Source organism: Ammodytes marinus (genome assembly GCF_949987685.1).
Source record: "Ammodytes marinus genome assembly, chromosome: 1".
NCBI classification, from domain to species: domain Eukaryota; kingdom Metazoa; phylum Chordata; class Actinopteri; order Uranoscopiformes; family Ammodytidae; genus Ammodytes; species Ammodytes marinus.
In genome coordinates, this window is record NC_137230.1 from 20,983,814 (window position 1) to 21,001,167 (window position 17,354).

The window sequence follows — 17,354 nt, forward strand, 5'->3', positions numbered from 1 at the left end:
TTTCCGCTCGGACGCCGTATAAGCTTTCCTGTAAACTCTCGATAGTGTTTTGGTGTCACAATGCAGAAGAAAAATAATAGCCAGCCGGACCCAATAGACTCAAGCAACAAAGCCATCACTCAACAAGGAGTAGAGCCAGGGACGTTGGAACTATTTTCTTAGGGGCGGTGCTGTAAAAGGGAATAGGTTCAGTAATGTCCAACACAGAAGTAGGCTTACTGGCTATTATGAGCAATTGATAAGCACGACCTAAGACTTTAATTTAAAATAATGTGATTAGAATTCCAAAGTATCCTTATACAAAGGCCTATAGATACAAAATAAAACAAAATCATTCCTGAATTTTAATGGTGTAGGTTGTGATTAAACCTTGGTTTGGGTCACATTGTAAATGGGGGGGGGGGGGGGGGGTCTCAGCTGACTCCGTTTAAAGTAATTCACTGGTTGCACTTTTCCAAAACTAAGCTGAATAGAATTTTCCCTTCTGTGTCTGCTACCTGTGATAAATGTAAGTCTGCTGACAGAACTCTCAGACATCTTTTCTGGGCCTGCTCTAAGCTCACAAGTTTTTGGATTGACATTTTTCATCTGTACAGTACGATATATAACAGACCATTGACTCCTGACTGTCTCCTGGTGATATTGGGCTGCTCCGACTATTACCTGACTCTTCCCTACGTTTTACAACAAGCTCTCATGTTTGGTATGGTCGTTGCAAAGCGGGTTATTTTAAGAGAATGGAAGTCAACTTCTCCTCCCTGCTTCACAGAGTGTCTAAACGATATGGTTTCTTGTTTGCACCTTGAAGAAATTCGATTTACATTGTCTTCCTCCCATTCCAAGTTTAAAATATTTGTAGCCCTTTCATTGAACACATCAAGAGGGAAAGACCTCAAACTGGGTCCTGAGGTTCTTTATTAAAAAATTGTTGTATTCCTTTTTAAAGGTGAAGTAAGTGGTTTATTTATGTTAATATAAGTGTAAAATCATTCTTTATTCATACAGTGATCATTTACATAATGTGCGGGTTTCATAAAGCCGATCTCTCAGTCAGCTGCTTTGCATGTAATCGGCAAATAAACGTATTGGAGTATCCCGAAATTTTTATCCAATCAGAAGAGAGAAGTAAGTGGTTTATTTATGTTAATGTAAGTGTAAAATCACTCTTTATTCATAGTGATCATTTACACAATGTGCGCATTTCATAAAGCCGATCTCTCAGTCAGCTGCTTTGCATGTAATCGGCAAATAAACTTACTGCCGAAAAGCGTCAAATAGTGCAATACCTTGGACAAGGTATGAAAACAATAGATATTTCAAAGAAACTGAAGCGTGATCATCGTACTGTGAAGAGTTTTGTGGCTGATTCAGAGCACAGACGGGTTCGTGCAGATAAAGGCATAATGAGGAAGATTTCTGCCAGACAAATTCATTGGATTAGGAGAGCAGCTGCTAAAATGCCATCACAAAGCAGCAGACAGGTATTTGAAGCCGCTGGTGCCGCTGGAGTCCCGCGAACCTCAAGGTGTAGGATCCTCCAGAGGTTTGCAGCTGTGCATAAACCTATTATTCGGCCACCCCTAAACAATGCTCACAAGCAGAAACGGTTGCACTGGGCTCAGAAATACATGAAGACTAATTTTCAAACAGTCTTGTTTACTGATGAGTGCTGTGCAGTCCTAGATGGTCCAGATGGTTGGACTAGTGGATCGTTGGTGAATGGCCACCATGTCCCAACAAGGCTGCGACGTCAGCCAGGAGGTGGCGGAGTCATGTTTTGGGACGGAATCATGGGGAGAGCTGGTAGGCCCCTTTAGGGTCCCTGACGGTGTGAAAATGACCTCGGCAAAGTATGTTGAGTTTCTGACTGACCACTTTCTTCCGTGGTACAAAAAGAAGAACTGTGCCTTCCGTAGTAAAATCATCTTCATGAATGACAATGCACCATCTCATGCAGCAAAGAATACCTCTGTGTCATTGGCTGCTATGGGCATAAAAGGAGAGAACCTCATGGTATGGCCCCAATCTTCCCCTGACCTTAACCCTATTGAGAACCTTTGGAGCATCCTTGAGCAAAAGAGGTTGGGAGGCAGTTCACATCAAAACAGCAGTTATGGGAGGCTATTCTGGCATCCTGCAAAGATATTCAAGCAGAAACTCTCCAAAAACTCACAAGTTCAATGGATGCAAGAATTGTGAAGGTGATATCAAAGAGGGGGTCCTATGTTGACATGTAACTTGGCCTGTTAAGATGTTTTTGATTTAAATAGCTTTTGATTTCACTAAATATGACCTCCACATTCTGCAAATTCAACAAATGACCATTTTTAGTTCTTTACAACCTATAAAATGTTTTGAAACTCTGTTGTGCATAATAATTTGGAAAGGTGCATTTTGAGTTTTTATCACCGGGAGGTTTGTTCAATAAAATTTTAATCATACTCTATCGGTTGATGACTTGAAAATTATACTGACTGTCATTTGCATCAACTATTTAGGAAAATCTGAGAAAAAAATCATTTGCATAATAATTTGGAACGTACTGTATATAGTATATACACTCCATGGTCTCACTGCTGGTGCACGCCAGAGCAACAGATGGGTGAATGTGTATGCGCCTACAATGGCGGAGCAGGTAAAAATCCTTCCCAATGTCTGTTTTGATGGTTTTTATCATGTTTTATCACACTTATGGATCTGAGATGATGCTAGATAACTTGCTGCTATAACTTGCTGCTTGAAGACCGCAGTGCATTAATGTGGTGACGTAGGGACGAGTGAGGGGACTGCTAACTGCAGTAACTGACAGGAAGTTAGCTAAAAGAACCATTCCGCTTACAGCACCTTTAAGTGTACCTAAACTGTAATGCATTGTGTTGATTTGTGTTGTATCCACATCCTGAGTCTTGCTATCAATATTGCTACAAGCCTGCCTTGATTCCCTCTGTTTCGGGTCCCCTGGACTTCATTTCTGACTAGTTCCATGAGTGGACTTTCTGTGTCATCTTGTCTTATTTACATGACATGTGCATTTATACATTTTCTTTTCATTGTACTGAGTGAGTGCTGGCTGTCTGTTTTTGTGTGTTTTGTTGTTTTTTGTCGTATTCCGTCTTTTGTATGTGCGTGTCTTTCTTTGTTGTATCGAAAACATTTATATTGAAAAATTTGTATACAAAAAAAATGGTAAAAAAATAATTATTAAGTTCTTCATATTAATAGACTCTGTCTCTACCTTTACATCTCCAGATTAACATCACTATCTCAACTCCTTTATATCACCTAATCCATGTGTATGCCTGGTCTGAAGTGTGTGAACTCTGTGTCACTACTTCAGCCACAATTTAGTTTTTTGTCACTTGTCTGTTCCCATATTAACTCTCTTGTCATTTCAGACCCGGCCACTCCCCCCTGCTCTGCACTCCCTGCTGATTACTTCCACCTGGCCTAACCACACTCACCTGCTCCCCATCAGCTATTAGCCCCACAGTATATATACCGGTTCATTCCCTCAGTTCCCTGCCAGATTGTCTTTGTGTTACATTGCTCTCCAGCCCATTCTGAATTCCTGCCTGTTTACCTGCCCGCCTATTCGTGTTTTGACCCAGCCTTTTTGGATTCTGGATTATCCCTTTGCCTGCCCCTCTTGGACTTGTTGCCTCGCTACCACCTGGTTTGATTCCTCATTAAACTTTGTTGCAATACCTGAACTGTTTGTTGTCGTGCTATTGGGTTCTGGCCTGCCATTTTGGTACAATCCTGACACTCTGTGCACATTGTAATATTTTACTAGCGCATGTGTGGTTTGGTTTTGTGGGTACCCATCATTGACATTTGGCCCAAGGTGAGTAAACATCCCAAATCCCTGATAATTCACAAAGCGACACATCTGTATACCACTACATGCAGTACGTTTTATATTCCTGTACAATTGAATTCAAATGACAGTCCAAATAACAAGCTTTCTCAGTGGATGCTGATTCAAATACATTAAAGTAGAAATACAACACATTATCTGCAGTGTTATTTATTGTTTTCCCTCTAGAACATTTTGAATAAATATTTACTATTGTGCAATGTGTGACAAAACCACAACCAACATTTCAGTCCCTAAAGTGATTCCCTCCCCACACACAAACATTAACCCTGGTCAATTCTCTTGTGTTTATAATTGTTTCCTTTCAACATCACTGTCACGATTGCCCAATTGAACCCCCAGAACCTTCTTAAATCAAGACCTACTGTATATGATTGCTCTGAAAAAACATTGATAGGGACTTGCTTTGCTCTTCAAAAAAGATTAAACAGCTGCTCTTACTCACACCTGTTCTCCCAGGGTAACACTGACGCACATACTGCTCTGTGCAATAACTACTGAAACAACATCTCACTATTTCAGCAGCTCAAATCGAGAGGCATTTGGCAAAAAAAGATAAAAGAAAAAAACAATCAGGATTTAGGAGTGTGTAGTGTGTGAGCACATTGGGGGTGTTTGCATTTGTGTCAGGTGTGTGTGTGTATATTTGTGAGCACAGAACCGGGGGGAAATGCGAGAAAAAAGAGAAGAGAAGGAAAAATAAGGAAGTGGGAGGAGAGATATATGGGCAACTGTATGTGAGATTCTGTTTGTTTTAAAGGTCTAAGCCTTACTCGGTTCCAGACCCCCTCCAGCCCTGCCTGTCTCAACTTTATCTCTGACGGGAAGGTGTGGAAGAAAGGCAACCAAAACCTAGGCAAGAGAGAAGATGTTGACTGAGGTCACTATTCACGTAATTTTCGAACGAGACACATACGTCCCACTGGGAGACAGCCTTAATAACTCCACTTGTGTTTTATTTTCCCTCACAGCCTCCAGAATTAATCAGAATTGTGTCGAGCTACCTGCCACCACGTTGGCCAGCTGCTGTGTCCGGGTGATGGGGCTCACACGGCGTGCCTCCACAATGGCTGAAGCTATTTTCCTGGCGTGTCTTTCTTCCCCATATGCAGTGAGGATGGATGCAAGAGCCTGTTGATCTAAGGTATTCACAACGTCAGCAGCGTAGGGCATCTCAGGGTACCTACGCACAAAGAGAAGCCCAATTAAGCCGTTTGACGTCATGTCCTTGCTGACAGTGGCGAATCCTGACAACTCTGCGATACAGCTGAATCCTCTATAGCTGACAGTTATGAATAGAATGATTTTAAAGGCCCTGGCAACCCTCACAAATAAATAAATTACATTAATACTGGGTTTCTCAATAAGCTGTTTACAATTATCTGATTAAAAATACATTTTCATGATTCCAGCAAAAAACTGCTTTTTTGCTGTCTAGAACATTTTGCAGGGTGGTGTGGGCGTGGCCAATAACGTTCTGTTAGGGAACGTTCTCTCACTTATGGTGCTGAGCAGGTTAAGCCCAGTTCAGACCAAAGATTCACCACACAAAGAGACGCAAACTTGAAAATGCTCAACGAGCCTGACTGGCAGTTCACACTGCTGCGCCGGGCTGCGACGGAGCTGGTTTCCCTAGCAACGTGAATGCTCTGGCACAGCTGAGAGCTGCGAGCTCAGCATCACTTGCAGAAAGTAACTTTTTATTATTATATAGGCCTATAGGTTTGCAATTAGTTGTAGGCTATTTTTTCCCAACACAACCGCAACCTATTTAATTGAAACAGGTGTCAGTGTCACAATGAAAATATATAAACATATCTCTGTCTATTTATTGTTATCTCTTATTAGTTTATTTCCCATTTAACTTGCAAAAAAATCCGCTATCTATTTTAGGCATATGCATTTTTAAAATCAGATTTTTCTGAGGATAGTGGGTATAGAGTGGGTATAGAGAGAGAGAGAGAGAGAGAGAGAGAGAGAGAGAGAGAGAGAAAACGGAGTCTGATTATGTTTCTCATCACGTGAGCTGATGCGATATGCGGTTTGAATTAAGAGCACAAGGAGTAAACTTGTAAAATATAAAAAAGACAAACAAATGAGTTCAAACCAGCCGGCCAGTTGGATCCTAAGCATGCAAGCTAACGTTGTCCAGACGGATCAACAGTGTGGAGACCCGCTGTTGAAGTAGCCTACGCTACAGGCATAGCCGCAGAAACATATTCTCAGAAGGGAGTGCTGACAAAAAAAAGCTCTGCCTGCACGTAAATACACTCAACAAAAATATAAACGCAACACTTTTGTTTTTGCTCCCATTTTTCATGAGATGGACTTAAAGATCTCAAATTCATCCCAGATACACAATTGTACCATTTCTCTCAAACATTGTTCACAAATCTGTCTAAATGTGTGATAGTGAGCACTTCTGCTTTTCTGAGATAATCCATCCCACCTCACAGGTGTGCCACATCAAGATGCTGATCTGACATCATGATTAGTGCACAGGTGTACCTTAGACTGTCCACAATAAAAGGCCACTCTAAAATGTGCATCTTTTTGCTTTATTGGGGGTCTGGGGACTCAGAACCAGTCAGTATCTGGTGTGACCACCATTTGCCTCATGCAGTGCAACACATCTTCTTTGCATAGAGTTTATCAGATTGTCAATTGTGGCCTGTGGAATGTTGGTCCACTCCTCTTCAATGGCTGTGCGAAGTTGCTGGAGACGGCTTATGGTGGAGAAATGAACATTCAATGCACGAGCAACAGATCTGGTTGACATTCCTGCTGTCAGCATGCCAATTGCACGCTCCCTCAATGCTTGTGGCATCTGTGGCATTTTGCTGTGAGACAAAACTGCACATTTCAGGGTGGCCTTTTATTGTGGACAGTCTAAGGCACACCTGTGCACTAATCATGATGTCAGATCAGCATCTTGATGTGGCACACCTGTGAGGTGGGATGGATTATCTCAGCAAAGCAGAAGTGCTCACTATCACACATTTAGCCAGATTTGTGAACAATGTTTGAGAGAAATGGTACAATTGTAGCCTGGAAATCCTGACCCTGATATCTTGAACGATAGAGGGTCTGGCGACGATCAATAGTAATTTCCAACTCTAGGGGCGGCTCCTACTCGTGCATTTCAAATGCCACTGCACGCAGTTGGATAGCACTACAACCAATCAGAGCGATGCACAAGTGACGTAAGCCCCGTTCGTTTAGCGAACAGCTGTTAAACTGTTCAATTAAACGTTTGCCGTTGTCGGTCGGCAAAACAGAACATTCCACTTACTTGCTAGTGAAAGCTATGAGTCCCGTCTTCCAAATCGTAAAGGGTCGAGGCCAAAGCAGTCTCAAACTCACACAACATATCCGCAGCCATCTTTGATGTTTACTATCACAGCTTCGACGTCGCATGCACGTCACTGTCGTCATCCGGTTACGTCCTCCCCAGAGCACCATATAAAGGGCTCTGGCGCGCCCATATTAGATAGAACCAATTGAAACGTTATACCAGATTTCTGGTAGTCTTGATAAGCTTCAACGGAGCGTCTCCAGACCAACACGCGCAGCAAATTTAATTTGCCAGCGCCTAGTGGCAGGTCTGGGAATGCCAGGCTAGTACAATTGTGTATCTGGAATGAATTTTAGATCTTTAAGTCCATCTCATGAAAAATGGGAGCAAAAACAAAAGTGTTGCGTTTATATTTTTGTTGAGTGTAATAACTCGCTACATTGATAAAAAAATGCATCACCAAAGCAATATTGTTACATGCAGCGGTGATACATTGATAAAAAAAATGCATCACCAATCCAATATTGTTACATGCAGCGGTGACACATGCCGTAGGCCTATTGGGCAGATTATAAGACGGGGTTTCCCCCTGGGAATAGGTCGTAAAAAGTCGGGTCGTTTTATATTCGGGGTCTAATATTCAGCGTCCAGTTATGGACTGACCAGAGCGATAATCATCTTAAGGGCCTGTGTCCAACTTGTGTTTATTTATTTTTTCCGGGTGGAGCATTGGCTGCGCACTCAGATGCAGCCGGGACATGCGTGTGTGCGCTTGGATAGAGAACGATGTGTCGAGAGAGGAAAATAGGCACGGGAAATGGCCAAAGAGCTCCACATCCCCAGCACTTATGTTGCGAGTCGACGTGTCAGAGGCATGAATCGGCGCAGCGATCGACAGTGGCTCTTCTGCTGTGGCAGGCGTAGTGAAGAGAGCTTGCCAACTGCGCCGTCCTTTTACGCACCAACACTGCCTCCGTAATGTTCAGATTTAATCATTTGCATCAAAGCCCTAATGATAATAAGAATGAGAGGCTTTATTTAAACGTTGTCAATGCGCAAGTGGTGATTATATTAACTGTGTTGGCTGTAGACTGAAACTAACGGAGCAAGGCGGTTGTTTCACTTTGCAGTTAGTCACGTAATTTGGAGACATGTCTCTGTGTATCAGGGCTCGGGACACAATCGGATCGCGAAAGCCTGTCCCCTCTACAACGTTAACGTGCAGGAATCCCCGGTGATCATTTAGTCTTAAACCACATAGTTTTTCTGCACGGCGGCTCGGCGAGGTCTCACTGTGAACGTCACCATCACAGTGTTTCACCATTGGTACGCGCTGCTTCGCTCAGACGGGGCTTTGAGTGTAGGCTCAGACGCAAAGAGACAGTCTGTATCTCTTGCGCGGCACCAGAGAGATTGTATAGATTTGTTTTTTAGAACGTGTGACGTCCCAAGATATTGACGTAAGCCAAAGTTCGAATCAGAAATTTTCTAATGGCCGTCCCAATGCATTTTATAACGGAGATCCATCGCGTGACGTCCCAAGATATAGCTTGCTCTAAACTAAGGCAACATTCGAATCGGGATTTTTCAAATGGTCATGACAGTATGTTTGCGGGGGGCTAACAGATATTCCTAAAACCTTTCATATACATATTAGCACTGATTTTACCCCCCAAATAACATAGTTACAAGGATTTAGTGGATTTGGGTTGCCAGGGCCTTTAAGGGAATAAAAAAAGAAATGCAGGTTCTGCAATCGCTTTTAATGTGGTTTTCTTAGCTGGTTGCTATGTATATTATGCTGCATATATATACAGTATTTACATACAGTAGCTATACACACACACACATGCAAACACATTTTAAGACAAAAACATATAAATCATACTTTAAATGACCAAAAAATGTTTTTATTACTGTAAAAAATCACAACACAGTTTTTTATGTAACGTTTAACATTCATGATTCAGTTACACAAATCTTAACGTAATGGTTATTTCTTTGTGGTCATGCATCTTAATTTCAAAACAATTTAATTGATAGTGCAGTCAAATTGATACTGGCTTTCATTAACACATGACCTCAGTAAAATACTGGCAAATTGCTGTAAAAGACTGTATGTGTGAAAGAGGCTTATTATTATTATTATTATTATTATTATTATTATTATTATTATTATTATTATTATTATTATTATTAATCAAAATATTAATTTGCATTTTAGTTTTTATAAGTCAATAGGGCCATTAGAAACAAATACAAAATGGTCACAAGCATTCCCAAAAATGGCCATGTGAGATTTTTTTTCATCGGTTGCCCCAGTGGTTGAGGTATGATTAGAAAACCAAATGCTGGTAAAACAGAGGACATGTAGTCTGTACAAAACCATGCACCTAAGAGTTTTTGCAGTAATATATCGTCACTCTTTGCCCTCATTTGCTACTAATGCACTATGCGCTTTGAATCAACATTGCAACTAGGGCTGCAACAACGAATCGATAAAATCGATTAAAATCGATAACTAAAAGCGTTGGCAACGAATTTGGTAATCGATTCGTTGAGTCGCGCGATTAATAAGTCACTTGTAGGCGCGGGACTGTTTACATCCAGCCGCCGACAGGTTCATGCACGCCCACAGCGAGCCTTCCGCACGTGAAGCGGTGCGGGAAAGCTATAGTGTGAGCGGCCACAGCTTGTATTTTGGTCATATCTAACACTGGACTGCAGGCCTATATAAAAGTGTTGTATCTTTGCTGTCTTTGGGTTAAAAAACTCCTTCAACTCAGTATCCGTCTAGTCCAAAAAAACTCTGTCAGCTGCTGCTGCTGCAGACGGTGTGCAGACGGGCTCGGAGAGTCGGCATCGGCGCATCAACAGTCATTCAAAGCAGCGGCAGTAATCACACAACCGAACGGTGTAGAAAGTCCCGTCAATTAAAAATAGTAATCCAGTTTTTAAATCCATGTTAAAATCGGAAGGATATAGAGCTAGTTAGCTTAAAAAAAGTAGCAAGCATGTCAAATGTGATGTGTTCAGGCCGGCTCAGTAATATGATTGATGTGTTCAAATGCAACACAAAAAAAAAGAAATTTGAGATTTTGGCGAAAACTTGTTTTCCCAGCAATATAAAATAGATAGTAAAGATGGAATTATGACCTGTTTAATGTCCTATCTTGAGCTATGATCATATCAGCAATTAAAGCAATAATACAAGTTCTATTTCAACAAAATAATAGAAAAGTATCAATAGTGATATCAATAAAGACTTGGATCGTTATCGGTTGACTGGTTTACCATGGACATCCCTTATATACTGTAGAATGTATATCATACATTGTATGTTTTTTTTGTGTTATCCCAGTTAAGTTTATTAATTTGTTTTTATCATTTAATATTACTTTTAATAGTTCTGGGACGTTGGAGCAATAACCTGGTGTTTTGACACTTCAGTCTGCACTGTGAATTTGAAGTAATGTTCAGTTTTTGAATAAAGATGCGGCATTTACAAATGTTTTTTTTTATTTATCCGATTCATCGATTAATCGAAAAAATAATCGACCGATTAATCGATTATTAAAATAATCGTTAGTTGCAGCCCTAATTGCAACATTAAATTGAGATCCATCAGACCAACGGTACATTGTGAATCTCTTACCTCTCTCCATCCATTCTCATATCCAAGGGCCCATCCCTGCTGAGGGAGAAGCCTCTCTCCGCCTGATCCATCTGCATGGAGGAGCAGCCGGCATCCAACAGGACCGCATCAATGCTGCCTGGCTTAATGTTCATGTTAGACAGCAACACTTCAAGCTCGCTGAATCGGCCAAGTAACGGTTTCACACGGCCACTGAAGAAAGGATCAGGGAAAGTAAAACCACAATTACACATAGATGTTTTCTCAAAGACTATTTTTGATTTTTTTTTTGTTAATAGGTTGAATAAGTCACATTTTATCCACTGAACTGGTTGGTTAGCTTTTGGCATCTTAAACAGAGAAGATATTTTATTTCGTAATAATAAAATAATACAAAAAATAAAAAAGCAAACGATTGAATCAAATCAAACATTAAGGAAAACGACAATACATGAGTAGTACACAACACATAACAAATATGATGGTTCAAAGACATTAGAGTAAATGGGTGCAACAGAAGAACGCATTAAAGATTTTGACAGTAAAGTAGAAAATGCCTTGATAAAGGTTCAAATTGTGGAGAGGAGGAAGTATTTTTGATGCTGTATTTATTACATTGTATTCTGCATTTTATTAATACAAATCTCAAGTCAAATATTTTTCCCAGATAAAATAATACAAGTGGAAGAATTATGTGACATAGTGTATAGTAAAGAGTGGCTCCGTTTCTGTGATAAAGGATAGAAAGAGAATTTGGCACAAACGGGAACTTTTATTTAAGTATGCAGTCATACTAAAATGTTCTTGATTTAAATAGTTTAAGGTTTTACTTATCAATAACCCTTAAAATATGCAGACAGTACAAAGTTACTCACATCAACGATTGGGTCAGACTGGTAGATGTGTCATCAGCGTAAAAGAAACACTAAATTATTTACATAAAGCAGGTTAGTAATTAATGTAAGAGAGGAAGTAGTAGACCGAATATCATTTTCTGAGGTATAAGAAAAATCAGAAACAGAGGAGAAATAATTTTACAAGATGTTAAATTAATAAATATGAAACCATCCACCATAACACAAGAATGGGCGAATTGATGGAATGCAATATCAAGTACTAGTATCAGATTATTCATTGTCAAATGCTTTGCGATTACCGGTAACCTTTGCTCCTTTTACATCAACAATATTAAAGGAGGTGTATATTTGTTCTATTTTGACCTGTTTATCAGCCAGAAAGACTGGCATGTAACTATGACTTCATACTGTCGAGACAAAACAGCTCATACTTGGAGCTGGTAAAACCATTTTAGTCAAACACCTCCACAAATAAAGGCAGAGGTGGACTAAAGACTGCCGTATAATGCATCTGTTTTCCACCTGAAAGTGTATGGCATGTTGTTGTTGCTTTCATAATCACTGATTTGTGTTCTCTTGTAAAAAATGCGGTAGCTCTGAGTTAACCAGCTGATTGGCAGAGTGATAAGCTGCATGTCCGAACTACGTTTGTAAAAAAAAGTGCTAAAATATATATCGCTGTCTGGCGGCAAACTTGAGCAGTGAAAAAATCCTAAATTAAGTGCACACTTGTATGGATATTTAATTTTTAGGTAAGCATTTATATGTGGCAAAAAATAAAAACGCTTTTCCGCTGGCCCCTCTGAAACAGTACTAGGCTGACTTCCACTACAGATCCATCTCAACACACAACTAATATATTATATATTATATTATTATATTATAGTGATTGCACTGATCGTCATCTCCATAAGGTAACATAACTATGATTAAGTAGTACCTCATACAAACCCACTTCAAATATACTGAATTATCCCTTTTATTAGCTAATGAGGTTCCTACTCTTTTACTCACTTTAACCTATACGTTATAACTGTTGCTCAATAGAAATATAATTGTCATTTCTAAATGTAACACAAACGTTTTTTTTTACATCACAGACCAGCAGCAGAAGATAAAAAGTTAAATTTGAATACACCCTCCATATCCAGCACTCAGCATGTAATCAGAGGCGTTATTGTACATTTCTAATCGATGTTAAAAAGCTGAAATAATATGTTTCAAGATGGGATATACCAAAAAGGGGAGTCCTGCCATCGTTGTCATGAAATCTGATGAGGGATCCACATGCAGGCTCTACAGGGCTAGCAGTTAGGCTAACATATGTTAAGTAGTCTAACTATATAAAACGAATAGTATGTCTGTTGGTGTGTGTGTCGGTCTTACTCCTATTCTAACCTCTCCCTGTCCCCTTGCCCTAACCATCCAGCTGTGATTCCTGAACCTAATCACCAATTTCAGGAACAAAGGGCTGTGGGACCATCGGGCTGTGGGAACAAAACAGACCCCCAGGAATAGCGCCTGCTTGCAATCCAGTAGGGTTGCCGCGGTGTGGACATTTTCATACCGAGTAATACACGTGCGTCAACACCGGTGTTACCGGTTACACCACCAGACAGGGTCTTTAAAAAAAAATAAAATAAATAAAAAATATTATTATTAGGCTTCACCGCAGATTTCAAGAGAAGACGGTCCGTCGGCTCTGTAGGCGCTTACTTTGATCTTAAACATTAGATCGCGCAATTTATTCTTGAACAAAACAAATGCTTAGTGTTTGTAGATCATTTGGTTAAATTATTATGCAATTTGTTCAATATGAGCCACCAGAGCCACCGTACTGTGTTGCCTCATCGAATCAGAATGACTGGTGGGCTACTTCACTTTTACCTGTCTGTAGGCTATCAGAGCCATGATCGGAGCGCAGTTTATTGAATGCTTGGATTAAATTCACTCGTTTAAACTCGGTGTGATCCTTGACTCATACCAACCCATATGAACTTTCTACAGTGTTGTCAATAACTGTTGTCGTGCACTTTGAGGTGTGTCGGTGACGCGACGTCATTTTACCGGGGCTTTAGCTCCAAATGTTTTGAGTGAAGCTACCACGGATAGGCCTATATTTGCGGCGTGATTTCCACTGGGGACTTAACATGTTCCCCCCCCCCCCCCCCCACACTTTACAATTAATACTTTTTTCACTGCAAGCTGTCATCGACACGGAGCAGCAGCACACAGACAGCCTGCCGCTGTGTAGGTGCGGGTGTGTGAGTGTGTGTGTGTTACCTCCGGTTACCTCCCGTTGCTGAATCTTCAACAGTTTGCAGACTACCTAGTTTAGCCTACGTTTTCAGGTTCCCTAGTAATAGGGTTTCATCAAAAATATTGCCAAATAGGCGCGTTTGCTTTGGGCTTTGAAGCCAAGTCCTCCGCCATCGTCTTATAAACTCTCTACGGGAGACTCCGCTGCTGTGACGCGGCTCTGCGCTGCACGGAGTGGAGCAGACACTTTCAGTTTCATTGTTTTCTGAGTAGCCTTATTATAACTTAGAATTTAGAGTAGCCTTAGACATACTAGTTTTTTATTTAGCCGAATGAACTGCCGCCGTCACGCAAAATTGAACCAATTGGCTTCTATGTCTATTTTTTTTTTAATAGGCATCTATGCCTAGACTATCCGGTGTTGCTCGGTGTTGAGGCTCCCACCGGTGTGAGCCTCAACACCGAGTAACACCGGTAACACCTACTACCGCGGCAACCCTACAATCCAGCAGTGCCTAGTGGCCAAGCCTGTTGTTGCAGTTTAGGCAGATATCAGAGTTCACTCCAATACAAGCAACTAGTTGAAAAATGTGTTTAAATGAGGTATGTCATGGTTAACCATTGCTAGTGTTTCTACCTTTTGTTGGCATTTCATTGAGCAAACTTCACCATAATGCAAGGTTTGCCACCAGAATAAAGTAGCAGTAAAAGGAGGCGGACCCTGTGTTTCTCTCCTGTGGCCACATCAGACTGTAATGTTAGTCTGAAGTCAAGATGAGCTAGGGCTAACCCTTTTCATTTTTCCAGCAGTTGGGAAACAACACACAACAAACTGATTTTCTTTTTAACTGACTCATTAAGCCTAAACTGTACATGTGGACAACTAACTGCTAACCTATCCCTCTGCTCCATTCACATTTACAGTCAATTTTGTGGCGCTCACTCATGTATTTGTTAAAGGAGCTACGCTATGTAGATGTCCTTTGAAGAATGAGGAGAAGGAGGCTTTCGCAGTGGCTCTTATCATTCAACAGCAGCAATGAACAAAGGGAAAACACTGCCATATAAGGGCATTTAAGACAAACTTTATGATTGCAAAATCAATGTCCTGGTGCAACATCACACCCATGATGACTATGACACCGGTGTACCGCCCACCCCTAGTCGATATCCTCCTCTTCTCAGATATTTCACTACATTTGAAACTTGGCCCTTTTATACACAACAATGACTCCACCTCCCTTAAGATAACTGGGGGCATGCAGGGAAAGAACACAAATTAGCAGGTCATCTATTTCAAAACCCTCTGAAGACAAAATGGCAAGGGAGCATCTCACCCACGCTGCCAGGGTCTTCTTATGCTTTGCTGTTGTTATTCACTATCCTGCATGGTGATTGATTTGTTGAACAATCCATAGTAAAGACTTTGTTGTTCTTTCCCATCACCTGCACAATCTCTTTCTGTTACTGCCTCCTCCGTATCAATCTACCCATCAAATCCAATTTCTAAATTTTCTTTTCCATTTTGGAAAGTTGGAGTATAAACTGTCTTTTTGATGATTGCAAACTTCTTATTGCATGGTCGCCATCTGAAATCGAACCGGAAAGGTTGCGATTTTGTGGCATCTCGGGTAACTGCTTGGCTACCAAGGCCTTTCTGACCATTGCAGTCTTACAGGATTTTGGTAAATTCTATTTCCTCCAAAAGTACGAGGTCATGCAACATTGAGCTAATAATGTTTTTGCTTTTGCTTCAAAGCTAGTTGCTAACTTTGTCTGCAGTTTGCCTCTGAAAATATAGCATGCAGTTACTTACTTTTTGTACCTGAAAACAGCCCCTTCCCACTTATAGAAGCAGTGAGACTTAACCAAACTCTGTTTATGTGCAACAATAAAACAAAAACAAATCAGCTAAAAGCAGTAGAGCAGCTGCAGCCCCTCAGGGGTCAAGATTAGAGAAATGTTTCATTATGTACATAAATGAAATTTATCAAATTTGGACATTTCTATAGTTTGCAAACACAAAAGTTTTTTGGTTTTAGGGGAAATAGACAGCAGCTTGGATGTGTTCCCAGAGGAAACGACTAAATTAAAAATTACAAGTGATGATTAACATTGTCAATATAGAAATAGTATATTCAAATACATTTTTAGTTTTACTTGTATTATTTAACATTGTCAATATAGAAATAGTATATTCAAATACATTTTTAGTTTTACTTGTATTATTTGTACTTCTCATGAAATCATAGAAGACAGGGGTTGACACTAAGGTTTCAAAAGCACTTGCCCATAGGGCAAGTACAGGTAATGTTTTACTTGCCCGAATGTCGTGTTCACTTGCCCAAAAAAACTGTTAAACAATGATATATATAGGCTAATTAAATTATACATTTTAGCGAACCTTATCTCTTAAATGCAAACACTGCTTTCTGTCTCATCCTGACCACATACAACCAACAACAATTCATATAAGCCTAGATATCATGACATCACACTACACCAAGCGCTTGGTCCTGCTGCAGCATTGTAAAAGGGCCTCTTTTTGCCATGCACCTGGCCTGGTTTTGGGGGTCTCAGAAAACTCAGTCTAGCTCAGAGTCAAGCTGAAGGTAAACTTCCACACAAAAGTGTTCAGAAAAATGTAACTTATTTTACTTATTTAAAACGGTCACATTGTGCGAAAAAGTGATAGTCTGCCATAAAATTATTAAAGTCCACCATGTTAAAGCTATTGCCCAGTTATACTGTAAGTAGGGAGGGGGATCATTAATTTCTATTCATATTGATACCATTATAAAGACTCCACAATCCAAATCTTTATTGATACTTTTCTATAATTTTGTTAAAAGAGAACTGGTATTATTGCTTTAATTGCTTATAAGATTAGAAGCAGGGCCGCCGCTCCATATACGCAGGGTACGCAGAGTGCGTAGGGCACCAAGTTCCTGGGGGGCCCCCCAAAATTTTTTTTTTTATATTTATTTATTTATTTTTTATGAAAAAGGAAAAATATATGATCCGGGGGCACCCCAACATTGAGGTTTTTTAAAAAACTTCATGATGATCATTACATTACAAAAAATATATAAATTAGTTATGAACAGGCCCATTGTTGTTTTGTCTTAATTGTGCAACCTATCCAGGGGTGGATTACTGCACAGGCATACCAGGCACAGGCCCAGGGGCCCAAGGGCTCAGGGGGGCCCTTAGCCAGAGATACTGATAGTAACTTTTCATGATGCATAGTCAAAGAGCTCTGTCACTGATGTCAATAACAGGGTCAATAACAGGGTCCAAAAAGGAATAGCCTAAATATAAGTATAAGCATTTTACTTTAAAAAGGTAAAAAAAAACAGGGTCCCTCCAACAACATCCCAAAATCCTATGGGAAACACTTCCTTAATATGTTTTTGCCATTAATTGTATGTA

At 40.3% G+C, this 17,354-nt stretch overlaps 1 protein-coding gene across 1 annotated transcript in view; it reads right to left on the reverse strand.

Annotated features, from left to right (window-relative positions):
* The window catches only part of mettl15 (methyltransferase 15, mitochondrial 12S rRNA N4-cytidine), an 88,619-nt gene that overhangs the window by 13,588 nt on the left and 57,677 nt on the right, over positions 1-17,354 (reverse strand). The window contains exons 4-5 of the mRNA XM_080024878.1: positions 10,828-11,019; positions 4,882-5,060 (exon numbers count right to left, since the gene is read on the reverse strand). Coding sequence (XP_079881004.1) covers positions 4,882-5,060; positions 10,828-11,019 — 371 coding nt within the window. The remainder of the gene's footprint in view (positions 1-4,881; positions 5,061-10,827; positions 11,020-17,354) is intronic.